A 26,831-nucleotide genomic window follows, 5' to 3' on the forward strand; every position below is an offset into this window, starting at 1 on the left:
AAGGAGTTTTTCCTATTAGTTCAGTGGCTCTTTGCTGGTTCACAGCCAGACAGAAGCCATGTCCCCGTGCACTATGGGCAGATAAAACCTATATGTGCAAGACATTTGCACCAATTCACACCAGTCCTGCAGGGATCTGATATGTTCCAGTGATTATGAAGCAGTCCAACTGTTTGATTTGTGGATGCCTTCAAACTAAGCCCCTTCTTTCTCTTCCTTTTGGTAGGCATTGATTGTTGTAAGAGGAAAACAAGATATATTTTGCAATCTATGAGATGAGCTTGGCTTTTAAGTTTAGAGTTATTTATTTTACCTTGATTTTGTAGAGGATTTATTTTTAATTGTTGTTTTGGACAGGTATGAAAAATATAACATTTATCCAGTAACAAATGCAAACAACAGGAAAAATAAGGAAAAAAGATTTTTTTTTTTTTTTTTTCTTATTTTTTTTTTTTGTGTGTGTGTGTGTTTGTTTGTTTAGGAGAAAGGAGAAGACAAGAATAAAAATATCAGCAAGTGTGTCAGGTTGAAGCTGCAGTTGCTGGATAGAAACCCCTTCTGCAATGCTATGGATGACTGGATATGCAAACACAGCCTAGATGTCCTATCCACTACGGGCTGCAGCATGCAGTCTTATTTCAGCAGATGGCAGATAAGCCTCTGAGCAAGCTGATGCTGACGCTTCAGGAGATCTCTGTAGCTGATTTTATGGGCTCGTTCATGCCCTAAGAGCCCATGCAATAATTCTTGGCTTGTTGGGGTCATTCTGGAGGCTTTCCAGCCCTGTGTTATCAGTGTTTTAGGGGGATCAGGATTTATTTGTGGGGCTGCAGTGCTGGCAGTGAGATATGGGCAGGGAACGGGACAGAGGGGTTGGGGAAAATGTTCTGCCTCGTAGTGCAGCAGCCTTGGCAGATGTACTGGATCATCTCTGGAAAGTCCCCATCCCACAGCAAGAGTGCATCCAGACTGTGTGCCGTGGGCTGGAAAATGCTGGGAGCACAAGGTTTAGCTCCTCTGCTCTCCTTCCATCAGGCTCAACTAGTATGGGAATTAATACAGCTCCATACGTGGTGAGAGGGACCAGGAGAGGCCATAGCTACGTCAGGAGGGCCCATAGCTCGGCCAGAAGAGCCTGTAGCCAGGCCAGGAATCTCTCTGATGGCCCCTCCCCAAAAGAAAGGTGAGCTGTATCTCATCTTGACAGCTGCTGGTTGGCAGGAGGCGTGGTTTCTCACCCTCACATTCTTGATCCTGTTTTTCTGCTTTTCCTCCTTTCCCTACAGAGACCAATCAGTCGTGGATCTGACTCACTATTCGTGGTGAGGCTGGGAGGGCTCCTGGCTCTGCCTCAGCTCCTCTGTGGTGAAAAGCAGTACTTACAGCTCAGGATCGAGGTGAGCTTGATACTTAGGCTTCCCAAAGAGCTTATGCCTGCCCTTTAGCAAGAGTTGCTTGGCCAGACCTGTCAAGTATCAACAACAGGAGAGGGAATGGAGTCAGATGAAGCGCCAGAGTGTGCTGCTCCCTGAAAGCCAGTTTGCTGCAACGTGCAGGTGTGTGGGCAGCTTGGTGAGGAGCGGAGGCATCTTGGAAGGCAGTGCTGCCAAAAATCCACCCGCAGCCCACGCTGTCTCTACAAAGAGTGTCTTCAGCCAGTGTGAACATACAGGTGGGAGCAGAGGGCAGCTTCATCCCAGTCTCTTCCCTCTCCATACAGCAGATACAAGCCAATGCAGGTGGAGAGTGGTCTGAGGGCAACCTACTGGCTCCACTGACGTCACAGGCAACACTGGATTATGCTGTGCTGCTTCAGATGGGAATAACCAATTTGTTACAATTCTTGCCTGTTCTTCAACACCCCAGAAATATTCCCACACAAGCCTATGTCAGAGGGGTTTCTCATTCCAGAGTGATTGCAGCCCTCAGGTAAATTACACCCTAGTGGAAGAAAGGATTAGGGGAGAAGTGACCCGTGGCACTCCTGGGTGCACAGAGCAGAGGGGATAACAGCTTGGCAAGAGTGGACCTGAGGAAAGAAGGAATCCATCCTACTGAAGCTGACCCAACAGGTAATGCTCCCTGTTTTGATGCCTTGGGGTCAAGAACATGCTGGTGAGTGGGGTTTCTCTTTGCTAATCCTTTTGGGGTTCACCAGGGGCTGCTGAGAGGAGTGTTCTTTGGGTTTAACTTTACAAAAGGAATGTTTTCCCTGGATGGTCATTCCACGCCAGGCTCTTCTCTTGAATTTGCATAGCATGCCTGTGATGTTGCATCCCAGAAATTCTTTCTGTCCATCCTTGCTATGCTTTTTGATACAAGAAATGAGAGCAGTGCAAACTGCTATCCGTGGCCAAGAAGATATTTTGCAGGTGGGATGGATTCAACATATGGGCATGCCAATGCCAATCCACCCGTGCGTTTGGCTGGTGCTTGACAAGGCTCTTTTTCCAAGACTTAAAAAACCTGCAACATTCTATTTTGAAACCAGAGCAAATCCAGTGTGTCCTAGTCTCTAAAATCCTACCTTCAACTCTAACTATCACCTAACAAAAAGTTTATGTTATAAACGAAGCCTCTCTTGTCCTGAAATTTAGAACTGGGTGATTTACTTTTGACTGGATCAACTAGCAAATAATCTATTCTTCTGACTATCCAAAACATCAGTTAAAATGAGGAGTCCCCTCAAAGACCAGATTTTCTCCAGTGGGTAAAGATGTATAATCAGATGTGAATGTGCATGTAAGTTATTTTTCTAAATGAAAGGATCTGACTTAGAACTTGTGGTTAAAATGAGATGTAGTTTAGACTCTGGCATTATTCAAGGTTGCTCAAGATAAGCAAACTTTTTAGAACAATTTGGAGAATTTCAACTTGAAAATTATCTGTCTAGGGATTGTATTAATGTCCTAACAAATGTATAGCACTTGTCAAATGCCATCCCTATCTTCTATGTCAGTGAAATCAATGTCTTGTCTGTTTGCCATGTTGATGATATTTTGCAGAGAACCATGATGTGGCTGTTCATCACCATTACTTACTTAATCTGTATTACTGAAAATTCCAGTGCAAGCCCTGAAGTGTCTATGGACGTTGTAAGTCTTGACTTCCCTCTGCTCTCTTCTTGCTGTCATCCGTTCTCCTAAAAAGCCCAAATCTCAGGCATGCAAGTTACTTACTGTCATGGCCTAAGTAAGACCTGTGGTCTCTGCATGTACACCTTTACCAGGGTTTGAGACAGAGGTTTATGAAAGCTTTTGTCTACACTGCATATGTACACTGAGATTTACAGCAGACTTTTTAAGGAGCTCAGCTAGGTGAACAGGTTTGGTCCAGGCTTGGAACTTTGCTCTTGTTGCTGCCTGAGTCTTCACAAGCACTGACTGCAAAATGAAAGTCAGTTGTGGGCCCTTCTTTATCAGACCTGTTCAGGGAGTTTGAGAAACTTGCTGCTGCCAAAGGTTTTCACTGAAGTCATGGTGTTTACACAGTGTGGGTGGAAGGGACACTGGGAGGTCTCTATTCCAATCCCCTGCTGACAACAGTATTTTGCCTCAGGGCATCCATGGCTTGGTGTGGCTCTGCTCTGGGATGGAGACCCCCTGAGGACCTGTCCAATGTTGTCATTTCCTTCCTGTAGGGTGAAATTGTTCACTACCACGGGTACCCCTATGAAGAGCATGAAGTGGTGACAGAAGATGGCTATTACCTTACCTTACAGAGGATTCCTCATGGCAAAGACAACTCAGGAAGCACGAGTGCCTCCCATGAAGCAGAAACACCGGGATCCAGCATGTTCTGCCACCGTAAGTGCCACAAGAAGGTCTGCTGGGCCCTGGGGCCCCAAAAACATTCCTTGGTTGGAGGAGGCCAGGAGCAGGGCTTCTTCACCATTGGCTGGGTCCTCAGCGAAGCATCCCTGCAGAGATGGCCTTCAAGAGAGTGAGAAATGCAGATGCCAACCATGCCAACTTTGTTGGTCCTGTGGGAACTACTGCAAAGAGGAATAGAATGATAAGGAAAATTAAGAAAGAAATCTCACCTCAAACTTTCAAAGCCAGCCAAATCCATGATGTGAGGCACAAAGGAAGCTGGATTATGGACCCATGTACTGGGTAAAGGTATTCCTGGTGGAGCAATTACGAGTCATTTATTAGCCATAATAAATCAATGTCCAATCTGATGCTGTCTCACCATTTTGATGGTTTTCTTGCCATAACTTGCATCACTTGCACCACTGTTTCAAAGTGGAGAGGGTAATGTCCCAGTCTTGGCAGGCTGTCACTCTCCTGGGAAAATGGGAGAATTGGAATATGAACTTGACAAGGAAGTATAAAAAGCAGCCAGATGTCCATTCAGGTCCTCAGCTGCCCAGGGCAGAAATGCAGGTCTTATAAGACCTGCAGTCTTAAGTTCAAAAAAAAGTTACCCCTTTTCACCAGGGGTTGGAGCAAAGAGGTCCTTTCCAAACTAAATTTTTCTATACACTCTTCTACTCTATAGCAGTTCAGGCTTTTTTGACCCTTCGTCTAAAAGTTCTTAGTTGGGATCTGGGATCTGCCATATGGCAAGCAGAAATGGGTGGAGATTCTCTTGGTCCCCCCAGTACCTATGTCTCTTGTGATGGGACTGTGCTGTGCACCGTAGTCAATTCTCCATCGGGGTGGTGCCAAAAAATTGTCTGAAGTGTAAATGGTGACTTATGTTAGCAGTTGGAGAAAACAATCTTTTGCTTCTCCTTTCAGCTCCCAAACCTGCAGTGCTCCTGCAGCATGGCCTGGTGTTGGAGGGCAGTAACTGGGTTACAAACCTGCCCAACAGAAGCCTGGGCTTCATCCTTGCAGATGCTGGCTATGATGTCTGGATAGGAAACAGCAGGGGGAACAGCTGGTCACGAAAGCACAAAGAATTTGAATTTCACACTGAGAAATATTCATCTTACAGGTATTTTAATTGAAGCTACAGAAATGCCACTAGATCTTCCTGGGAGTGCTTTTGGAAAGGTGGACGGGATCCAGTGCTTTCTGTTAGGCTCTGATCCTGGTCCTGCAGTTTCCCTAAGATGGAGAAGTGGCTCTATCACCAAGATCCAATCGGAGTCTGTGTCTGCCCCAGCCCTAGCCGGATCTCCGAATAGCCTTTCCCTAACACAGCCTGTCAATTGTACCCACAGCTCTTTTAGCCTTTTCCTGCAAACGAATGACTGCTCCAAAATGTCTGAAGAGCTTCTGGGGCTCCTCCAAGTGATAAGAGCAGATGATACTTTCCAGAGTAAATCTACTACTGTTTAATGGGAACAAATAGCAAATTAACATTGCCACTCAGCAGTAGTAGCACAGATCCAGCAAACATGCTGGTGGGATTGCCACTTTGCAAAAGTTATCACATGCCTGTCACCCTCAGTGTTCAAGATCAGCAACAGTAATTTGCTTATGTCTCCACTGCAGCTTTCATGAGATGGCCATGTATGATCTTCCAGCAACAATCAACTATATTCTGCAGAAAACAGGACAGGAGCAGTTATACTACGTGGCTTACTCTCAAGGCACGACCACAGGTACTTACAAGGGCACTGGATTTAAGTTGGATGTGAGTGGGTAAAAATTTGCATTAATGGAAAAATTTTGAGCATTGGTGATCCAAAACTGTTTGTGACAATGACTTTTGATGTATCCCACCACTGTCAGAGCCTCAAGAAGGGGCTGTGGGAGATGCAGATGGACTCAACAGTCAAGCTGGGAGCTGAAATGTACCAGCAGTGAAGGGTCCCAGTCGGGACACCAACATGCCCTCATATCTGCATGTTCCAGGATATCAGCATGCTCCAGGGGTTCTTACAATGGACACAGGCATCTCAAGTCAAAAATCATGCTATTTAGCAGGGCAGGGTCTAATTCTTAAGTCAAAACTCATGCATAAGTAGCAGGGCAGGGTCTAATTTTTTCTCACTCCTACAGGTTTCATTGCATTTTCTTCCATTCCTGAGCTGGATCGCAAAATTAAGATGTTTTTTGCCCTGGCTCCTATCACCACAAGCTCAAATATGAAGTCACCCTTGGTCAGAGTGTTTGATCTTCCTGAGGGTCTGATTAAGGTGGGTCCTCCCTTGGCACTCCTCTAGTTCCATAGACAAAACCTCGTTCTTAGGTTTCCTGACCAGGGTCAGCTGCACAATGCAAGGGTGCTGGTTTCCATCATCTCCATCATGAGTGCTGTCCTGGCTCTGCAAACTTTCCTCTAAGTGCTGTCGAAGCATTGTAAACCACAACAACCAATGCCTTTGAACTTCACAGCTCATCTTAGGACGCACAGTGGTCTTTGATAAGGATGAGATCCTGAGGCAAGTGACATCACGTTTGTGCAGCTACACACTCTTTAAAAGCTTCTGCTCCTTGGTCCTGTACTTGCCTGGTGGGTTTACCAACAGCTTAAACGTGGTACGTATCCTCCAGATTACTTCTGAAGTGATCCAGTTTTCTGTTGTTAGAGCTTAGTGTGGATGTGCAGTCATGAAAAGAACATTGTCCTGTTCTCATCAGCTTTTAGATATGGAGCAGACTGTGGTGCTGGCCACTCGCACCACAGATCACCAGAACAGAGTTGGGGTGGGAGCTGGTCTATTATTTCTCAAGGAAAGTGTTGATGTTATTCCTCAATTTCCCAAGCAGGGAGTGCTTGAGAAATAACAAGGAGAAATCTGTGATGTGTTGCACACTGTCTTTGCAACAGGATCTGGATTACAAGAGTCAGATTTTTACTTTGATTTGAAACCACGTAGACTTGCAATGTGACCTGACATCCCATGAAAGTTGCTAGGCTCACTGAAGGGAGCTCTGTAGCACGCTTCATTCTGCTGCCTGCAGTGTGGGTTTGCACGGCACAGGGTTGAGTTGTGCCTTCACAGAGATAAGACAAAGCACTTTGTGCAAATAAGAGCCCCAGCTAGCCTGTGTAATAGACTTGTTGTGTGGCTACAGAACTGGGTCAGATGTGTTCCCCATGAGATTTCCCTCTACACAGAGAATAAATGTCTCCAACGGTTTCTTGCAGAGCCGCATAGATGTCTACCTGTCCCACTACCCTGATTCAACATCCCTAAAAAACATGTTACATTGGCGCCAGGTAATATTTCTTCCTGTTGAATGAGAGCAACCAGGGCTCACATTCTTCTCTCTAAGCTGCCAAGAATCTCTTCTCAATACTCAGATAAAATGCTTCATTACTTTCCCTAGGTAATGGATGTAAGCTAGGTGAACTGTGCATTTCTGTGGCTTCTGTGTCCCAAAAGACAAGCCTCCTCCCCAAGTCATGCTGTCCACCCTGAGGCAAGATGGAAATTTGATTTATGTCAGTTTCACAAGTGTTGTTCTGCTTCTGTTCTTTCATGCTCTTAACAGAATAAGCAATCACAAATAGCCTCTCACTGATGTTTGAAGCTACCAGTTATCCTTCCTCACCCGCTTTTGTTTCTCTTGTGGTCCCGTGTAATGTATGGAAAATTAACATAGCTCTCTTCCTCTTCTAGCTCTATCAAACAGGGGAATTCAAATATTATGATTATGGAAGTGACAACATGCTTCACTACAACCAGGTAAGAGAAATCTATTCTCATTCGTCAGTTTAAGAAACCAAAACAAAACAAAACAAAAATTCAAATGTAATTATTGCTGTGACTGAGACCTAATTTTATGGGCTTTACCTTGTATGATTATATGGGATTGTACCTTTCTTACACTAGGGGGTTGAACAATGCCATTCACTGTTGATTTCTCAAAACTCTGGTAAGAAGTGTGACAGTTCGAGGCACAGTTAGGACCTCCACTGACATGCATTTATTGAGAAAGAAAGGAAATCCTAAGCAGCAATCAAGAGTACTTTGAATTTTCAATCTGCCTGTGACTTCCCAGACCTTAGGCAGTGTTATTCATTTTCCAGAGCACGCCGCCCTTCTATGAGCTAGAAAATATGAAAGCACCACTTGCTGCATGGTTTGGTGGCAAGGACTGGATTTCTGCCCCTGAAGATGTAAATATAACACTGCCTCGTATAACCAATGTGGCGTACAAAAAGTACATTCCTGAATTTGTCCACTTTGATTTCCTTTGGGGTATGCAAGTATATGAACAAATATACAAAGAAATTCTTGAACTGATGAAGAAGAACGCCTAGAGGTGGGATAGTCGCAGTAATTCTGATTTCTCCTTTACCTTTGGGCATTTTCTCCTTTACCTTCTTTATGTGAAAAAAAAAGGGGGGTGAGGGGGGTAGGGAAACGGGGAAGGGCTCATTGCGGTGCTGCACTTGTGGGTTTATATCAGTCTGGCAAGTGAGGAAAATTGGCCAATCCAATGATCATAGAATTGTGTAGGATTTAAGTTAATTAAGTAGGTGGAGGTCCTTGAAGGAGTTGGGCATGGACCTTGGGCTCCGAGCCTTTCATGCTCATGGATTTCAAGACAGAAGCAATTTCCGTGGAGCTCTTGACCAGTGCTGTGGGCTCTGGGTGTTCCCAGCTACAAACAGCAGCGCAGTAGCTCTGCTCTGTACTGGATGCTGATGTTTCACCAGTTGGGATCACTGTACCTAGAAGCTATCTGGCCGGTGATGATTACAAGAGCTGGTAGATGCTGATGTAGGTAAGCCTAAACTTGATAATGTGTAACAGGGTTTTCAAGATTTACCAAGAAAGACCACTTTGCATCCTTTTAAGTACTATTCCCAAGGTACAAACTCAGGTGGAAAATTCAGTTTTGCTGAGTTTCAGGAAATGCTTTTGTCTTCCTTGTGTGTAAGAGAGAAGAGTCTAGTGGAAGCCTATAATGAGTCTAACTCTGTTTTCAGCTTCTGGATTACACTTTGTAGTAAGATACTGATTAGGGGAGGAACTGTGAATTTGCCAGTTTGCGTAATTTGCTCTTAAAATATGTCTAGGAGCAAGCAGGGCAAAGGATAAGGCCCTTTTTCCAAATACACGTATGAAAATTAGTAATAAAGTAAGATAGGGTCCTCTGGGCTCTGTGTGATTGTACTCCCTTAAACCTCTGGAGCAACATGGAGATTTCAGCATAGCTGTATGAGGGTGAGGGACGAGGCAGGTTGCAGGAGGCAGTCTGGAGGTTTAGAAAGGCTAAGGAGCATGACATGGCCACTCTCCGAAGACAAACTGTGGGTTCAAGCAGCATGCCTTCACCCAAGTATCTAGAAGGGGTGGAATGGGGCTGCTGATGCACATTGCTTTTGGCAAGCTGCAGCAGAGTCTGTTAGAGTATAAGGAAATCATCAGAAGTGTGAAGATCTTCACTTTCTATCCTTAGAGCTAGAACTGACCGCAGAACAAACAGGACTGGCTGAGGTGTTCTTGGGGTGTAGGAATCAAGCTATAGGTTACATATGATCTATAGATTAATAGAACCATTGAATGGTTTGGCTTGAAGGACACTACTGAATACCTAGCTACAAATCCTGCCACAGGCAGGGATATCTCCCACCTGACCAGGTTGCCCAGGACCACATCTAGGCTGGCCTTGAGACCCTCCAGGGATGGAGCATCCACAACTTTTCTGGGCAGCCTGTTCCAGAGCCTCACCGTCCTCTGAGTAAAGTTTTTCTTCCTCATATCTAACCTAAATCTCCACATTCTTAGTTCAAAGCTGTTACCCCTTATCCCATCATTACACTCCCTGATAGATCCCCTCTCAAGGTTTCCTGTAGGCCCCTTTAGGTACTGGAGGGAACTAAAGTGATTAGCTACCTCCCTTTTTATTTTTGTAATGATACCCCTTTCTGTGTAATTAGTTATTTAGTGCAGGGCTTTGCCTTAAAGCAGCATTCCTCCAGTAATGCATTGTGTTCATGCAATGAATGAGCATGCAAACACATGAAGAGTTTCCTGTCCTTGCACATTAACACCCAGACTTTTGAATAGCAACTTCTATATTTTAATTTAACATTACTAAATTTTTAAGTCTGAAAGTTCCTAAGAATTGCAGTGTTTCGGCTCTTTTTCATTCTGTTCGTTCTTCAATGTTTCTTTCAATTCTGTATTCATCCAAAACAAAGTTCTTATTGCACTGTTTCAGTCCATTCCCATGGTGGAGTGTTCTGGTGAAATTCTTTCCAAACCAGGGTCTGAAAGTTCCAGATGGAACTGGTACTTGTTTGTTAAAGGTTCAGCAATTGCTAAGCCGGTGCATTTTGAAAGAAAAGAAAACAGCGAATTAGCAAGGTGCTTGCAACATGAATATTATGATGTTCTGTCATCTCAAATTGCCTCAGTCAATAGAAGGGTTCTCTGGAGAGCTGTGCTGGTCTTGCAGGGACTGAGTCCTTGCTCATCTCAAGCCTATTGTTTTGGGGCTGAAGTTTTCTCTCACAAGAACAAGGACATTCAGGCACCTTGCTCCCCATGTGAATGTCTTGAGATTGTTTATCCTCCATGTGTGATCAAACCTCAGCCATACACCTGCACATGTGAAGGATATTGGTTACGTAGCCACTGACTTAACCTTCTTCCAGATGTTTTCAGACAGAACAATTTTTGATCTGTTCATGTTTGGCATGAGAGGCAGGACAGGCTTAAAACTGTGTTACATCCCACTCAAAATACAGTAATTGCACCATATTTTATGGCCTGTAATTTTCTATCATCATCACAATCAATGTGAAAAAAGCAGCAGGCTCATGTGCTCAGCTGTGTCCACACAGAAGGTGTTTCATGAAGCCATTCCAGCTTAAGGATTACAGAGCCACAGGCTTGAAATGGAGATGCACTTTTGTAAGTAATCCTAGGATTGTTTTGATATCTAATTTAAGCAACTGACTGCTCTGTGGTGTTATTTAGAAACTAAATTTTACTGGGATTAATCCAGTCATCCAGTCAATCCAGTCAAGGTTTCATCAAGTCACGTCAGATGGTGCACTGCCTTTTCATGTTGTTTTGATCCTTAACAGCAAGCCTGAAAAACATCATCTGCAGTCACTGGCATTTCTGAGAAGATTCAGGCTTAATGTGAATCTTCTGAGAAGATTTAATTCATTCTCTTGGGGACACGTATCTTTCTTAATGTAGGAACCATGAGCAATTTCTGTGTTATTTCCTATGTTATTTCCAAGACTGTTAGATAAGTGCTTGAAGACGGACTGGGCAGTTGGTCCCCAAGACTTGTGGTTTTGTGTGTTGGTACTTTAAGCAGATGGGAACTGTATGTGCCCATGACAAGTTATGGTTAGCCAAAATCACAGTCAGATTTAACCACCTCCAATGCTCTTCACCAGCCTGAGCAGGTCTCCACTCCTGACTGCTGCAATCTGTCTCAGACTGTAACTGTGAGACTTTACTGCTTCCTGAATTGCCTTGATCCTAAGTTAGTCTTTTTCCATCAACAAAAAAGGTCCAAGAACAAATTTGAAAAAATAATATTTTAGTAATATTACTAATTATTAAGTTTTCTGAAGTGCTCAGGTCTGCTCATGAACAGACCAATCTACTTTAGCTTTAAATTTGCTTTAAAGCCAACTGTACAATTAGGAATGACCAGAGGAGCGTAAGATGTTCAGGGTTCTTCTGGGGTCACCAGAACACAGAATGAGGGGAAGAAAATAACTGAGAGAAATCCTGGGTAACCATATCACAATTATTTTGCAATAAGCTTTACAAAACGTGTGCATTTGTTGATTCAGTTTCACGACAGTGAAATGATTGCATGAATAATTCTGGCAAGGTGTTGTGAAAATAATTCTCTATTACATCTAGCCTGACTATGCAACTCTAGCATGGGTAATGCCCCTATAAACTGTGTAATCAGAGATAATGGAGACAACGCAGTCACATGGAGGGACTTTAAACGAGAGGTAGCACCAGATAAATGCGATTTTCCTCACCAGTTTTTTTTTTTTGCTTGACCAAGGTTCTTCAAGGATACTGACAGGAAATTATGTTTATCTGGCCAGGATTACACAACAGTTGATGTTCCCTTATTGCTAAAAAAGCAGAATTATGTTGTTTTTCTGAGCTCAGGATGCCAGGACCAGATGTCAGCTAGTCAAGTATCTCCCTACTTGTGTTTGCTTACCCTTGTGCTTGGCAAGCGTCAACACTGAGAAGGTACGACAAACACACTGAGCATACCACCTGGCAGCTTGCATGTGTGTGAAAACATCAGAAGCACGAGAGCAAGAGTTAGAGGAATGGCATGCACTGATTTCCAAGGATGTGATTAACAACAATCAAGCTGGTGAGAGCTGAGAAACATGTTGCTTGTGCTCTCATGTGCCACAGAAAAGATGACTTGTTGGTAGAAGACATACGCCTGACAACAGACAGCAGCAGAGGGGATGCAGCACATCTCATGGGCTGTTCCTTTTATCCCACGAGGAGGACAAGTTACAATCCCAAACAAGAAAATGAAAGATGCTCGTCAGCAATGTTGTCTAATATAAAGATAAGAAGTAAATAAGATTCAGAGGCAAATTACCACACTACAGTATCTTTCAACTCCTAAATGATTTCAGATGTCTGTCCAAGAACAAGCTGACCTTGGGACTTAAGAGGAACCCAGAAGGCACACTGAGGACCCAACAGCTGGCAAACCTTGCCTTCCATGTCAGATGCAGGTGACCTTGGCCAGAGCACTTGGGCACATATATCTTGGCCCTGATGAGAATGAGTATGTGATATGAATATAGTGATTGATTCTTTACTTGCTTAGGAAATCAAATAAAATGTCATTCTGTTTCTAAGCAGTCTTGCCTTTTCTTTCATTAGTTCCTACAACAGTACTGTACGAACATCCCATGAGCATGATTATACAGTTTAATTTTAAGATGTCCATGATAGTCTACTTAATATTTGCTTATACACCCTACCATGCATCAAGAAGCCCTGACATAGTAGGTTAACACCACTGATGACTCACAGTTCTGCCAAATGGACACGCACAACAGAATCACAACAGTGCTATTCTTTTCTGCACTTGCATCTATATGTCAAAACGTCCAGCTCTGATCTGCCAATCTCAGAAACTACTAAGGTCTTCATTCTCAGTAAAAGGCTGCTCCTGGTTGGCAACTTCTCTTCTTCCTACCACAGATACAATAAGTACCAGTGCAAAATTTCATATTGTATCTCTAGCAATATTTACTATCAGTATCTGGTAACTCCCCCGGATAGCTACTATCTAATGGAGGCAGAAGGCAAGATCAGAAGCCAACTTAATCCTTGTCCAGAAAATGTACACAAGCAGAGCATATGCTAGCCAGCAGGTCTTTCAGACAGCTACCAAGCAGATACAGAAAGGCATAGGTTACAACATCACGGGCTAAAGGTGGAGAAAGAGCACCATTGTTCTGTGCAATGCATAGCACTTCAGTCAAACAGGCATTGCATAAACTCTCCTCTGTTTTGCAGTCCATATACAAGATGCTGAGGTTGGTGCTCTTCCAGAAAACGCTGCAGAGGTTTTGCGAGTTGGCTGTTGCAAATACAATATCCCTTGGGCCTAAGGAGTTTTGTGGAGGCCACCTGGAACTGCCAACCTGTGTTTCCCACCCAGGCAGCCAGCAAAGCGTGCCCAGACCCTGGACTGCCTATCAAGAGGTCAGCATGCTGCTGTGGTCTTGCAAAGCTGCTAAACAGCTCAACATAACTGCCATGTGCTCCAGTTGTCTTGAGTCCTCTGCTTGCATCAGGAGCTCTTCTAGCATTCTCAAGAGTACCTAGGAGATAGGAAATTATCCTTTCCAAATGAAACATTTTGGCTTTTTTTTTTCTTCAGCAAATATCATGAGCTGAAGATGAAACTCCATAGCTGAAATTCCTTGCCACATAAGCCCGGCTGCTTTTGAAGATGTAATTCATTGCAAGCTTGAAAGGTATGATCATAAGACCAAGTAGAGGAAGTTATCAAATATATGACCAGTGCATCCCTTAATTGGAGGACACATGATGTAGCCCAGCACAGTGCTGATGTAAAAGGACTCTGACACAGCAGACTCTTTTTATTGCTGGCATGGTAGAGACACCATCACTCCCACCACAGCCTGATCATACAACAGTGGGCGCTGCCTGGTAATGTATTTTCCTCTGTAATTCAGATTCATGTAGGAGCTATTCTCAGGGTGAAAAAGCTTTCTTCTCAGTTGCTTGCTTCTTGTCATTACCATAGAGGCAGCAACTATGAACATCCGGAATATTTAAGAGGGCAGGTATGTCTCAAAGTGTGAGACCCACTGGGAGAAGAATGAAAGAATGTTCCCAGATGGATGGTGAGAAGATCTGTGGCTCACACTATTAGGTAGAAGTTAAGCTCTGAATTCTAAGAGCTTGGCAAAGCATTAGAAATCTTATGTAATATTAACTGTGTATTATAAATACATCTTTGCTCAGCGCAGGAGTCTCTCAGGTAGTCAGAATATTTCTGCTTATTTCAAACTGTGCTTATTTAATAAATATTCTTCCTAGAAATCTCTAGAAGCTTTGGTTCATGAGACTTTGGGTCAATAGTGGATTCTGGGTGCAAAAGATAAGTGATAAGGAAACAGCGGAAGTACAGACACCTCTTCATAGTGCAAGCTCTTACTTAAAATGAATTCCCTTTATGTGGCATCTGTCCTGACAGCAATTTCCATCATGTTAGTTCTTCAGTTATATAATCTTTTTACCATTAAAATTTCAAAGATGGGTCTTGCTGCTGCTTGACCCAGTCTGCGTGGAGGAGCACAGAGAATCCTGCATGGACTCTGGTGGGAGCTGGAGCTGGGAATACCCTCTGCTTTCCCACCGCAGCCTGTCATTTGTGGTCCTCAGACACTAAAGGAGCTCAGCCAGCAGAGCCAAGTAGGACCAGACATTCATAATAATGTTGTTAACAAATGGCAATGGTATTTTACACAGGCACAAGATGCGGTTGTTGGTTGCAGTCCTGTTTTTGACACAAGCAACTGCAAACTCAGATGATGTCATGATGAATCCAAAGAGTGTAAATCCAGAGACATTCATGAATGTTGTAAGTCAGGAGAATATTGGATCTCCTTTCTATCTGAACGTTTGTAGATATTTAACTGGGTGAGAGGGGGCCACGGAGGAATGCAGGGTGTGTGGACAGGGCTGCAGTAGCCATGTGTACTGTTTTTGTGGTGACACACGGCATTACGCCGTCTCCATGCCATCATTAACAAACCCTAAATGAGTCCTCATCCTCCCTGCAAATTAAGTGCAATTAGTAGAAGCAGGTTAGTTAGAGACAGCAGCAGCCTCACTTTGGATTGAATCAGACTTCTTCCTTGGAGGTAGAAAGTTCTGCAGGTTCCTCTCTCCTTGCTCAAATATGTGGCATTCGCTTGTGCCCCTTGACAAGGCAGGAGCCCCACCATGATTTAAAATCCCACTATTGAGCTCAAAACTCAGTGCCAGCAGTACTTCACTGGGCACAGACCCATGAGCACACCACGCTGAGGGTTTCACACAGGTCTCCACACAGAGCCTGGTCCTAGCAGACCCAGCAGCACAGCTCCACAGGCAGCAGACTGAGATGGATCCAAGAGCTGAGCCATGAAATGGCTGAAATTAAACGCCTCCAGCAACCACGTGAAAAAGTGGCATGGCAACCCAGGAGCAGGCGCACTGATTTCACCAGACTGAAACATCCCAGTCTGTTGAATTTTCAGTGTAGATAACGATGAAGCCCTGTGAGCCCTGTGACAAACCACAGGAGGCCTTTTCAGCCATCCCTGCAGGCTGGGTAGGCCTGTGAGCTCTTCTGCCCTGCAAGCCGGCTCGAAGCTCAGCACAGCATGTTTTGCTGCTAGTGCCAGAGTCAGAAAACTCTTCTGTTTTCAGCCCTCGCTTCCAGAGGAATCCACATGCACATGCTATGCTCAGGCCTGCTGTATCCCAGCCCCAGGCCACATCTCCTCCTCTTCAGACAGGCCCACAGCACCAGCACACAGAACATCTCATCACATGTAGCCTCACTGCTTGATGTTTTCCTGCAGTAGAAGCATTTAAGTGGGGTGAGTTTCTGAAAGCACATCTCAGGTAAAAGATTTTTTCCCAACAACAAGTTTCTGAGTCCTTTTGGCTAGAGAGAGTGAAGACAGTGAGGATGGTGACTCAGTCTGGAGACATCTCTCATACTGGCTCAGCAGGGGCATCCCAGATGATGAGGGATGTGCTCTGTGTCAACCAATTGTCCCAGCTATGCCATGCTTGCACCTTGTCTTTTCTTTTCCCAGAGCCAAGTGATCTGCCACAGAATGTACCCCAGCGAGGAGTATGAAATCCTGACTCGCAATGGTTACTATGTCAAACTGAACAGAATTCCTCATGGGAGAGAATATCCTAGGAACATAGGTATGGCTCTATTTGGCAAGGAAGCCAGCAAACAGGTGTAACATCTCAGACGCTGCTTGATTTTTGGGTGGCCCTCTATGGAGCCACAAGTTGGGTCCCTTCCAGCTCAAGAATATTGTGTGATTCATTGGTTCTATGATTCTAACAAGCAGTTACCTAAGATCCAGGTGAAGGGATGAACCTTACTGGGACAGTATTTATCACTAATGCAAAAAATACCAAATCCATGGCCCTTCTCCAATTTGCAGTCAAGTCCTTAGCAACAAGCACAGGAAAGCATGCACACAGCACAGGAACCTCTTTTGTTATCAAGCAGCAACTCAGTTTAAAGGCTCAAAGGATGCAGACATATCTTAAGAAAGCTCCTCATTTAATTTTTCCCCTGAAAATTTGTGTCTTTGAGGTCTGTACTACCCCAGTGACAAACCTAGAGGTCTGAGAGTGTGTGGTTGTCACAGTCAGTCCATGTCTGCAGTGCTGAGCTCATAGAGATGAGCACATGGGGCCTGAAAGATTTGGTAGAGACGTCAGCAGCTCTTCAGCCTGTGACAATCGCAACTCAACTACAGCCAAGATTTCTTAATGTCCCTGTTTTGATACCCTCCCTCCAGGCAATACAAAAGAATATTGCATGTGCTCTGACAGTGCTAAAAGGAGGCCACAGTAGTCTGAATTTGGTAATAGCAGAGGAATTCTGGTTCAATAAAACATGATGTTTATTTCATATCTAGGCCCCAGACCTGTTGTGTTTTTTCAGCATGGGCTACTTGGTGATAGCAGCAATTGGGTTGAAAATCTGGCTAACAACAGCCTTGGCAGACTAGCAGACTCTGGCTATGATGTGTGGCTGGGAAACAGTCGGGGAACGCGCTGTTCCCAAAGACACCAGCATCTTTCCCCCGACGAGACTGAATTCTGGGATTTCAGGTAGGCTGGGGTGGATTACAAAAGCTGGCAAACTCTCCTGTGTGTCACCCACCTCTAGGCGGAGGCTGATGCCTCCACACAGGCAAGTCAGAGCATCTAGTCCTGTGAATGGCCACCCCCAGACCTGCCAGAGGAGCCTGAAGGCAGGGAGGCTGGAAGCACCTGTGCAGACCTGCCTAGTGACATGGTGCCAGTATCTCACTGCAGATGCCATGTGTCTCCACCCTGCAGAATCCAGGACTGCCTGTGGATGTCCCAGACCAGTCCTCCCAGCAAGGTGCCTGCAAGTGGCAGTCTCTCCCCCTCTTCTAGATGTAGTCCCCAAAGACAAGGAGGGTGGGTTAGTGAAGGGGCCAAGATGATCTTGGAGGTATTTTCCAACTTTAACGATTTCAGTGGTTCTATGATTCCTCTGAAATAGTCTGGGAAGTGAGTTTTCCTTCTGCTCAGAATCAGTCTGAAGTAAGTAAGACATTTTAAGCTGCTACTGCCTGCCCAGCACTTGTCTCCAGACTTATAAATATGCTTGCAGTAGAATAGCTAAGGAAGTGCATCTGCACTTACACTACATCACGCTAAAAGGCATATGGAACAGGACTCCCTGTCTCTGGCATCCTGATCTGCAGAACCAGATCTTGATCTGCAGTTATGCATTGCAACTGAAATACTGTATTGTATTGATGACCAGGCTAGCAATGGTTATGGAAGGACTAAGTCTTCTCAATGGAGGATGAGGCCATGGCAGGAGAGATGCCTTTGGACTGTGTGTAGCATCACCTACCTTACGGCTCTCCTTGGTCATGGAAACTTCCTGTTGGGAAACTATCTGCAGATGTCAAGCTCTTCTGTACATACCCTTGTAACTCATGCTCTGGTCCTGTATTGCAGCTTCCACAAAATGGCCATATATGACCTGCCAGCAATGATCAACTTTGTCCTGCAGAAAACTGGCCAGAAGCAGCTGTACTATGTGGGCTACTCTCAGGGTGCCACTATCGGTGTGTTAGAAGGGGTTGGGCATCACCTTTCTCTCTAAAACAGGGAAGATGTTGCCTGGACCACCTCGAAAACATTCACTTTGCCATCTGTATGCAGAAAATGCAGGGAGGTCCTACATGTGTGAGCGACCAAACAGGCATGTTAAGACATCTCAAAGGTCCCTTGCAACACAACAGCAGTGCTCTCCCTAAAGGAGAAATGGGAGGACCAGCATGTTCCTACAGCAGTAAGAAAGTGCTAGGTGACCACAGTCAGGCCCTGAAAAGCAAATTCCAGCCTGGAAAGCTGGGTTCTACACCAAACACAAGTGCATTTTGCATGGAGTTCAAGGTTTGTGCACCCCAATCACAGTGATTTTTTTCCACCAGCTAGGCCATCATGGGTACGAGGTGACCTAAGGGACAATGAAAGTAGCCATTGGGAGGTGATACTACCGTTCTTTTCTCCTTGTGAAAGGCAGAATGCCCCATTAGTGTTAGTCATTAAAGTGTTTCGTCAACCACAGGAATAAAAATGTTGTCTCTTTCTGGCTAGCACTAACACTGAACAGAAAGTTCAGAGGCACAAATTCCAGATTCCTAATTCAGACTAATGTCAGATTAACAGACATAGGCAGCAGGTTCATGCAAACCCTTGGGCTAAGCACATGAACAAAATCCAACAAGTCTCAGATTGTTTTTCTGTTTTCTCAGCATTCATAGCATTTTCATCCATGCCAGAACTGGCTCAGAAAATCAAAACTTTTTTTGCCCTGGCTCCTGTAGTAACGATGAAGCACGCCAGAAGTCCTGTCTTGAAAATGTCATTCCTTCTTAACGGAAAACCCGAAATGCTTCAGGTATGAGATTCACCCCTACTCTAATCCTCTGAATGCTAGAAAACAGACGTTGTTTCCAGGCCATCTGAAGCAGCAGAAAGCAGCTGATTTCCACAGATGTAATAGCCTAGGGAAGGGAAATGTAAGAAGCTACCTTCACCATTTGTTTCCCCAGATCCTATTGGGCAAGACAGATACCTCACTGAGGATAAGGAAGCTGTGGAGATTTCTTCCTAACCTGTGCAGGCACCTGCTCCTGCATAAGCCCTGTGCCAACCTATTTTTCCTGCTGGGTGGCTTCAATGAGAAGAACTTCAACATGGTGCGTCTGTCCATCAGTCCAGCAGACTCAGAGCAAGGCACTCAGCAAGGTCTGGAGGCCCACGAGTGGCCACCAAGGATTTGTGCATGGTCACTGGGCTGGGCGGGGTGTCTTTGAGGACTTGCTGAACATGGGCTCTGGGAGAGCACCTTGCAGGGAGTTTCCCTCATAGGGACAGTTGGTGTCCTTTCCCGGGGATTGGAGACTTCTGGTTTCAGGGAGGAGGGCTGCTCTTGGTGGTGGAAAGCTTAAAACTGCTGACCTACCAGTTGTCATCTACTAGCCCTGGAGGAAGTGAGGTTTGGTAGGGCATGGGGAACACTGAGGCTAAATGTTGCTAACAGTTTGTTTCTTCTTCCAGAGTTGTATAAGAACAATTGATTTTTAATTTGAAATTATGTTTGTGAACCTGACCTAACTCTCTAGGCAGCACAACACAGTAGAGGCTCTTGGAAAACACAATCTGGCAAACATTGTGCCTGTTCCTACTCACCTGCAAGCAATGATATCTTGAGTGTGTTTCCCTGCAGACCCGGCTAGATGTATACACAGCCCACTATCCTGATAGCACATCTGTCAAAAACATAATACACTGGACCCAGGTATGTCCCCTGAATGGATGGCCTCACCCCTTGGCTGGTCTCTGAACCTGGTGTCTCCAGGTGTGAGAGACCAGCACGTGTTGATGCTAGCAACTTGTGAGGGAGGAAAGGGATAAAACAGAGCCTGCAGAAGGGGCTTAGGATACAGGCAGAGCTGCTCTGTTTCCCATTATTTGCTCTTTTTCACTGCACTGAGATGTGTGCACTGGGCTGCTCTGCTGGGAGCCAGCCCTTGAGAGTCTTTGAGGTATGGAACGCATATGGTGGTCCTGCCATGTCGCGCTGCATGGTTATCCTTTCCCCCCAGGTGAAGACATCTGGAGAGTTTAAAGCTTTCGACTACGGCAGCAAAAACCAAGCTGTGTACCACCAGGTAGGGGTTGCGGTGCTGGTGTCCAGGACATCTGCATCCAAACCTGCAGCCAGGCTCACACCAAGCCTGTCCTGTGTTCTGTGGGGCTAGGTGAGCCCGTAGGGTTTCCCAGATGATTCTCACGTCCCTCCAGGAGAAGCCTCCCTACTACCAGTTGGAGAAGATGCCTGTGCCCACAGCAGTGTGGTCAGGGGGTGAGGATTGGGTAGCTGACCAGAGGGATGTCCTCCTGCTGCTGCCACGCATCACCCGCCTCATCTCCTACATGCACATCACCGACTGGAACCACTGGAACTTCATCTGGGGCCTGGACAGCCCTGGACGCCTCTACAGCTGCATCGTGGCTATGGTGAAAGGGTCCCAGCAGGGCAAGACCCAGCTCAGCAGTGCCCCAAGGAAGCAGCGGGATGTGATCAGACCCCAATAGCGGTACACTGGGGATGGCTGAGCCAAATTTTTCTAGGCTGCATCAAGGGGTGCTGGGAGGGGCTCTGGCCCTGCTCATGGCCAAGGGCTCGAGTGGGGCACGGAGAACCTGTCTTCACCAGGGCCGGGTCATGGCTTCTCCACTGTGCAGTGGTGCTCTGCAAGTTCCCACCCTGCTGAAAAACGTGCAAAAACACGGTGCTCCCCCCCATCACCACCCTCCACCCAACCCCAAATAAGAACTTGAAGGGGATTTTTTGTGCATTGTCAGAGCTCAGTGCTAAGGCGAGGGTTAAACAGCAGCTCAGCCCTGGGGTGAAGGTTCAACAGCAGCGCGGCCCCACGAGATCCGGGGCGGCCCCGGAGGCGGGCGGACGCCATGGAGCGCGGCGGCGGCGGGCGGCGGGTGCTGGTGGTGGGCGCGGGGATGGCGGCGCTGGGGGCGGCGCAGCGGCTGCAGGGCGCGGGAGGCGTGCGGCTGCTGGAGGCGGGAGGCCACGTTGGTGGCCGCGTCTGCAGCCTCCCCTTCGGTAGGGAGCGGAGGGCGCGGGGCGCGGGGGTGGCAGCGGCCCCGGGATGACGCCGCCTTCCTCCCACAGCCTCAGGGCTGGCAGAGCTGGGCGCTCACTGGATCCACGGGCCCTCGGAAGGGAACCCCGTCTTCCGCCTGGCTTCCGGCTACGGCCTGCTGGGCCCCGGGGCCACCGAGGAGGAGAACCAGCGGGTGGAGGCCAAGGGACACCCGCTGCTGCCTGTCATCACCTACGGTAGCTCAGGGAAGGTGCTGAGCCCCGAGCTGGTGAGCAGCACCCGCAGCCTCTTCAGCGAGCTGCTGGGCTCGGCCCAGGCCCTCGCGGGCGTGTGGGAGCTACCAGCCAACAGCGTGGGGCAGTACCTGCGGGCAGAGATCACCCGGCTGGCCTCCGCCTGGGATGAGGACAAGGATGACAAGCAGCTGCGGCTGGCCATCCTCAGTGCCTGCCTCAAGCTGGAGTGCTGCATCAGTGGCACCCACAGCATGGACATGGTGGCCTTGGGGTCCTTTGGGGAGTACACCTCGCTGCCTGGCCTGGATTGCACCTTCCCAGGGTGAGCAGGAGCACCGGGAACACCCTGTGCCGGGGTACGTAGCAGTGAAGGAAGGTGTCTCTGGTCCTATCCTCTCCTACAGTGGCTACAGCAGCCTGCCTGAGCGCATGCTGGAGACCCTGCCAGAGGGCACTGTCCTGCTCAACAAACCAGTGAGGACTATCCAGTGGCAGGGGTCCTTCCATGAGGAGGGGGACACAGACAGGGACTTCCCTGTCCGGGTGGAGTGCGAGGATGGTGACTCTTTTCTCACTGACCATGTTATTGTCACTGTCCCACTGGGTGAGGCTTGAGGGGCCCTGCCCAACCACTGCATCACTCCACTGAGCCCCTGGGGCAAGTGGCCTGGTTGCAGTGGAAGGAAGCCACCCCACCTTCTCTCTGTAGGTTTCCTCAAGGAACGGCATCAGGACTTTTTCCAGCCTCCCCTGCCTCAGAGGAAGGCAGAGGCTATTCGCCGCCTAGGCTTTGGCACCAACAACAAGATCTTCCTGGAATTTGAGCAGCCCTTCTGGGAGCCCGAGCAGCAGCTGCTGGAAGTAGTGTGGGAGGACGAATCACCTCTTGCTGAGCCCAGTACTGACATGAAGGCCAACTGGTTCAAGAAGCTTGTTGGTTTTGTGGTCCTGCAGCCACCAGAGCAGTAGGTGGCCTGGCACTATGGCCCTACGCAGTGCTGGTTTGGGGGTCTTTCAGGGCGATGCGGTCTGGAGCAGGTAGGGCTTCAGGCTGTGCAACTCAGTCCCCACCTCCCATCGGGTGCTCCTTCTCCCCACCAGGGTTGGGCACGTCCTCTGTGGCTTCATCGCCGGCAAGGAGTCAGAGTACATGGAGACACTGAGCGACGCTGAGGTTCTCAGCACCATGACCCAGGTCCTCCGCACACTGACAGGTACCTGATCCTCCACCTCCCCAACACCTCCATATGCAGGAAGAGGCCCAGCAGGCTGAGGGCTCTGTCCGGCCCTGCCTGAGATGTGCCCCATGGCCCACAGGCAACCCGCACCTGCCCACACCCTGCAGCGTGCTGCGCTCCTGCTGGCACAGCACTCCCTACACACGTGGCTCCTACAGCTACGTGGCTGTTGGAAGCTCTGGAGAAGACATAGACATACTGGCACAGCCACTGCCCGAGGATGCATCTGACCCAAGGGTAAGGGCACGGAGGGTAATAATAGCGTGGGACTTGGGACAGCTCCAGTGTGCAATGGGGTGTGCAGTAGCATGTGCCCGAGGTGCACAGAGCTCTGTGCGGGGTCACTTGGGTCCTTTGGTGTGGAATGGTGGGACAGGGTGGGGAACCTCATCTCTTAAACTGGGGAGGTGTGGCCCGCAGAACGCATCCCAGCGCCCTCCAGGCATGGGGCATTTCCCCAAGGCCTCAGGCACCCACTCAATGGGCCGGCGTCAGGGACGGCCTCAGGCAAGCTGTGGGCACGTGTAGCTGCGGGTGGGCCTGATGCTGCCCCTGGCCCTGACCCCCGCCCCGTAGCCGCTGCAGGTGTTGTTCGCGGGGGAGGCCACGCACCGCTCCTTCTATTCCACCACGCACGGCGCGCTGCTGTCCGGTTGGCGGGAGGCCGAACGCCTCAACCAGCTCCCGCGGGCCGCGGGCCGATCGTAATAAAGGTTCCTTCCCCACAGAGTTCCGCCTGGTTTATTGCCCGCCGGCCGCTCGTCCTCCGCGGACCGTCAGTACCAGTTGGTGCCGGCGATCATGAAGCGCGTGTCGTCCAGCGGGGCCGTCGCGGGGCCTGGCTGCGGGGCGGCGTCCGGGGGGGGCTGCGGGGCGGCAGGCGGCTGCGAAGTAGGCTGCGAAGGAGGCTGCGGAGCCGCGGTGGGCGCGGCGGGCGCTGGGCCCGGACCCGCCGCTGAGCTCCGAGGCTCCCCGCTGGGCCGCGGCTCCGCCATGACGCTGAAAGAGCGCTGTGTCACGGCTGGGTCGGGCCACGCCCCCCGCCACGACCGCATCCCCGCACTCACCTCCCAGCGCCGCTCCGCTTCCTCCTTCCGCTTCTCACGGCGGAAGTGACGGCCGGAAGTGACTCACCGGAAGTGTCATGAGGAGCTGGGTGGGACCGCTGCGCGCCGCCGCCGCCTTGGGGCCATGCTCGGAGTCGGGTGGGTTCCGCACCCGCTTCGATTTCGGCAGCCGCGATGCGTCCTCATGGTTCCCCGGGCACATGGCCAAAGGTGAGAGTCCGGTAGCGGCGGGGAGGGGGCCCTTCCCGTCGGTGCCTCCGGCCGCTCCGCTCAGCGGGCGTTGTGTTGCAGGACTGCGGCAGATGCGGGCCTCCCTGCGGCGTGCCGACTGCCTCGTCGAGGTGCACGACGCTCGTATATCCTTAGACGCCGAGTTCTGCGCTGTGCCCTACTGCCAAGTGCTTCCAGTTCCTAAGCCGCTCGAGCGGCACCGGCCCCCCGCACGGCATTCAGACTGCCTCCCAGCTCCCTGCTTTCTCCAGCACGCGCTGTCTCCGTGCCGTACCGCCCTCCAGGTACCACGGTCTAAGTTCCGAAATCCCCCTGAGATGCACCGGCCCCGCAACCCCCAAAATGGTGCCTCCTGTTTTCCATAAGGTCCCATACCGGTCCCCGACCATGTTTTCCCCTACGTCTGCCTCTGCACATAGTCATTCATTCACTCCCTTTTGGTCCCTGTACCCATATTCATCTGTCCATGAGGTAGTTTGCTCTCAGCCCCATAATCCCCCAAACCAGCCCCCATGCCCCTCTTTTCTCTGTGATCTGCTCCAGCACGCAGTTGCTTCAGCGCCCCTTTAAGCCCTGCATCTGTGCTGTTACCTAGTTCCAAGCCTCTTTATCCCACATGCCACACCAGCCCGCCACTCTCCTGTTTTCCCTCATACCACAGTTGTTCTCCTTAGCAGCCACACATCCCACTGTCAGGCCGTAATCCTGTGCTGCAGGAGGTGCTGGGCATCCGCCCACATCTTCTGGTGCTGAACAAGATGGACCTGGCTGACCCATGCCAGCAGTCAGTGAGTGCTGGAGGCAGAGAGTGGGCTGGGACCCCGCAGGGCTTCAGTAGGACAATACTAGTGAGCTCCTGTCCCCACAGAGAGTCCTGGAGCAACTGAGGCAGCAGGGATGCTCGCATGTTGTCTTCACTGATTGTCAGCGGGATAGCAATGTCAAGAAGGTACTGTGCTGCTGCTGTGTCCTCAGTTGGCCCTGAGGCTGCGATGAAAGCATCCTCCCCACTTCCCACAGATTGTGCCCCTGGTCGCCAAGCTAGTCAGCAGCAGCCCACGCTACCACCGGGCTGAGGTGAGTAGGGCAGGGAGGCTGCAGCCTGGGTATGTCCTTTGGTGGAGCACAGCACCTGCACGTGTCCTCCTTGCTTTCAGAGTATCGAGTACAACATCATGGTGATCGGCGTGCCCAATGTAGGCAAGTCATCGCTTATCAACTCTTTGCGGAGGTTGCACCTCAAAAAGGGTACACCCAAGTTTCCATAGCATTGGGAGGTTGCTGCTCCAGCATCACGCACCACCCTCACTCTCTCCTTTTCCCCAAAGGAAGAGCCACAGCAGTGGGTGGTGAGCCAGGTGTCACCAAGGCGGTGCTGACCCGGATCCAGGTACCATCTCCCCCTGTGGGTGCGGCTGCAGGGTGCAGACTTTCTCCCATGAAGCGCCTCATCACTTTGCAGCGAGGCCTTGGCTAAGAGCCCCCGCTGAGCCTGTGGTCTTGGTGGTGGGACCGCAGGTGTGCGAGACTCCCCTGATGTACCTGGTAGACACGCCAGGTGTGCTGCCCCCAAAGTTGGCCGATGTGGAGACGGGGATGAAGCTGGCATTGTGTGGTATGGGGCCATGGAGCAGGGAAGCCTGGGGCAGGCTGTGTGGAGAAAGCTGACAAGGCTGGGGGCTTCCCTCTGGCAGGAGCCATCCGTGACCATTTAGTGGGTGAGGACATCATGGCTGACTACCTGCTGTACGTACTGAACCAGCAGCAGCAGTTTGGGTGAGTGGGGAGCAGGGCATGGCTGGGGCACCCCGAGGTGTGGGTGGGTGCCGCATCCTCTCTGCAGATACATGGAGCGCTATGGACTGCCCGAGGCCAGTGACAACATCAGGCATGTGCTGAAGTACGTGGCGGTCACCCTGGGCAAGACGCAGAAGGTGAAGGTGCTGACAGGCACAGGTGAGCATGGGGTTTGGGGATCAGTGGGCTGTGGGCTCTGCTGAGGATTGTGGCAACCCTCTCTGTCCATTCTGCAGGGAATGTCAACATAATGATGCTCAACTACTCAGCTGCTGCCTATGAGTTCCTGCGGGCCTTCCGTGCCGGGCGCCTGGGTAGACTGACATTGGACTGAGGGTCCTGGAGTAGAGCAGGGCATGCCACATCTCCCCCAGCTCCAGGTGGCAGCATGGTGTGATTAAAGCTGCTTTGTTCCTAGATGGGTCACTTCGTGATGGCTGCATCCTCCCCACTGGGACTGGTGGGAAAGGGAAGGGGGAGGCACAGCCTCTGGGGAAGCCCAGACCGTGCAGGTGCCACCTGTAGCCCCAAGTAAAACCACAGAGGCCTCGGTGCAGGGTGTTACAGCTATCCCCGTACCTGCACCCGGTCCTTGCTTGGGCTGTGTCCAGCCACACATGGTGTCACCCAGCTTTATTTCCACGTTGCTGTGGGATCGCTTTAGGAACCCAGTCGTCCCAGTGGATGCCATCAGTGGTGCAGGATGGCAGCGAGCAGACAGAGCCATGGCACGGCCCAGCCCCATTCCACCTGTTCTGATGCCAGCGATGTCCAGGCTGTCCCATTGCCTTCGTGGTACTCCGTCTCTGCCTGGGCCTGGTGCAGTGCGGCTCCAGCTGCTGCCCCAGCTGCTGCTGCCGCAGCCACACGCAGGGCCCCGCCATAGCGTGGCAGGCCCCTGTGCCGGCTGCGGGCAG

General features: G+C 49.2%; 4 protein-coding genes across 7 annotated transcripts; all 4 read left to right on the top strand.

Moving 5' to 3' along the window:
* The first annotated feature begins 3,011 nt into the window (after positions 1-3,011).
* On the top strand, positions 3,012-8,169 carry LOC122159960 (lipase member M-like). Its single transcript, XM_042818088.1, has 9 exons — positions 3,012-3,095; positions 3,641-3,806; positions 4,746-4,944; positions 5,448-5,557; positions 5,958-6,094; positions 6,294-6,437; positions 7,051-7,122; positions 7,526-7,591; positions 7,936-8,169. Exons 1-9 carry the CDS (start codon positions 3,012-3,014, stop codon positions 8,167-8,169), a joined length of 1,212 nt encoding a protein of 403 aa, XP_042674022.1.
* Positions 8,170-14,897: 6,728 nt separating this feature from the next.
* On the top strand, positions 14,898-20,815 carry LOC122160409 (lysosomal acid lipase/cholesteryl ester hydrolase-like). Its single transcript, XM_042818894.1, has 9 exons — positions 14,898-15,002; positions 16,231-16,348; positions 17,080-17,275; positions 18,164-18,273; positions 18,967-19,112; positions 19,267-19,413; positions 19,944-20,015; positions 20,323-20,388; positions 20,522-20,815. The coding sequence occupies exons 1-9, from the start codon at positions 14,898-14,900 to the stop codon at positions 20,813-20,815; spliced, it is 1,254 nt and encodes a 417-aa protein (XP_042674828.1).
* A 378-nt stretch (positions 20,816-21,193) lies between these two features.
* PAOX (polyamine oxidase) lies at positions 21,194-23,374 on the top strand. The gene is made up of 6 exons (XM_042818324.1): positions 21,194-21,344; positions 21,414-21,903; positions 21,986-22,185; positions 22,291-22,546; positions 22,683-22,795; positions 22,899-23,374. The coding sequence occupies exons 1-6, from the start codon at positions 21,194-21,196 to the stop codon at positions 23,345-23,347; spliced, it is 1,659 nt and encodes a 552-aa protein (XP_042674258.1). The 3' UTR covers positions 23,348-23,374.
* A 494-nt stretch (positions 23,375-23,868) lies between these two features.
* On the top strand, positions 23,869-26,331 carry MTG1 (mitochondrial ribosome associated GTPase 1). Of its 4 annotated transcripts, none has more exons than XM_042818908.1 (11): positions 23,869-24,096; positions 24,178-24,401; positions 24,792-24,905; positions 24,986-25,066; positions 25,138-25,194; positions 25,275-25,317; positions 25,446-25,507; positions 25,636-25,732; positions 25,812-25,893; positions 25,961-26,073; positions 26,151-26,331. In XM_042818908.1, exons 1-11 carry the CDS (start codon positions 23,964-23,966, stop codon positions 26,246-26,248), a joined length of 1,104 nt encoding a protein of 367 aa, XP_042674842.1. In that variant the 5' UTR covers positions 23,869-23,963; the 3' UTR covers positions 26,249-26,331. The 4 variants fall into 4 exon arrangements, with proteins under 4 accessions (XP_042674842.1, XP_042674841.1, XP_042674843.1 ...); XM_042818907.1 differs by having other exon boundaries at positions 23,876-24,096; positions 25,275-25,365; XM_042818910.1 differs by having other exon boundaries at positions 23,884-24,096; positions 24,178-24,242; positions 24,801-24,905; positions 25,275-25,365.
* Positions 26,332-26,831: the final 500 nt, after the last annotated feature.

The sequence above is a fragment of the Centrocercus urophasianus genome, unplaced genomic scaffold, assembly GCF_019232065.1.
Source record: "Centrocercus urophasianus isolate 14NV4802_14NV808 unplaced genomic scaffold, USGS_Curo_1.0 seq_17, whole genome shotgun sequence".
Taxonomy (NCBI): Eukaryota; Metazoa; Chordata; class Aves; order Galliformes; family Phasianidae; genus Centrocercus; species Centrocercus urophasianus.

Excerpts from the sequence above, each read along its gene's own strand:
- LOC122159960 (XM_042818088.1), top strand. The coding sequence starts at position 3,012 with ATGATGTGGCTGTTCATCACCATTACTTACTTAATCTGTATTACTGAA. Across the intron at positions 3,096-3,640 it reads CTGAAGTGTCTATGGACGTT|GGTGAAATTGTTCACTACCA; the intron begins GTAAGTCTTGAC and ends TCCTTCCTGTAG. Across the intron at positions 6,095-6,293 it reads TTCCTGAGGGTCTGATTAAG|CTCATCTTAGGACGCACAGT; the intron begins GTGGGTCCTCCC and ends TGAACTTCACAG.
- LOC122160409 (XM_042818894.1), top strand. The coding sequence starts at position 14,898 with ATGCGGTTGTTGGTTGCAGTCCTGTTTTTGACACAAGCAACTGCAAAC. Across the intron at positions 15,003-16,230 it reads CAGAGACATTCATGAATGTT|AGCCAAGTGATCTGCCACAG; the intron begins GTAAGTCAGGAG and ends TTCTTTTCCCAG. Across the intron at positions 18,274-18,966 it reads CTCTCAGGGTGCCACTATCG|CATTCATAGCATTTTCATCC; the intron begins GTGTGTTAGAAG and ends CTGTTTTCTCAG.
- PAOX (XM_042818324.1), top strand. The coding sequence starts at position 21,194 with ATGGAGCGCGGCGGCGGCGGGCGGCGGGTGCTGGTGGTGGGCGCGGGG. Across the intron at positions 21,345-21,413 it reads CGTCTGCAGCCTCCCCTTCG|CCTCAGGGCTGGCAGAGCTG; the intron begins GTAGGGAGCGGA and ends TTCCTCCCACAG. Across the intron at positions 21,904-21,985 it reads CTGGATTGCACCTTCCCAGG|TGGCTACAGCAGCCTGCCTG; the intron begins GTGAGCAGGAGC and ends CCTCTCCTACAG.
- MTG1 (XM_042818907.1), top strand. The coding sequence starts at position 23,964 with ATGAGGAGCTGGGTGGGACCGCTGCGCGCCGCCGCCGCCTTGGGGCCA. Across the intron at positions 25,195-25,274 it reads CACGCTACCACCGGGCTGAG|AGTATCGAGTACAACATCAT; the intron begins GTGAGTAGGGCA and ends CCTTGCTTTCAG. Across the intron at positions 25,366-25,445 it reads GAGGTTGCACCTCAAAAAGG|GAAGAGCCACAGCAGTGGGT; the intron begins GTACACCCAAGT and ends TTTTCCCCAAAG.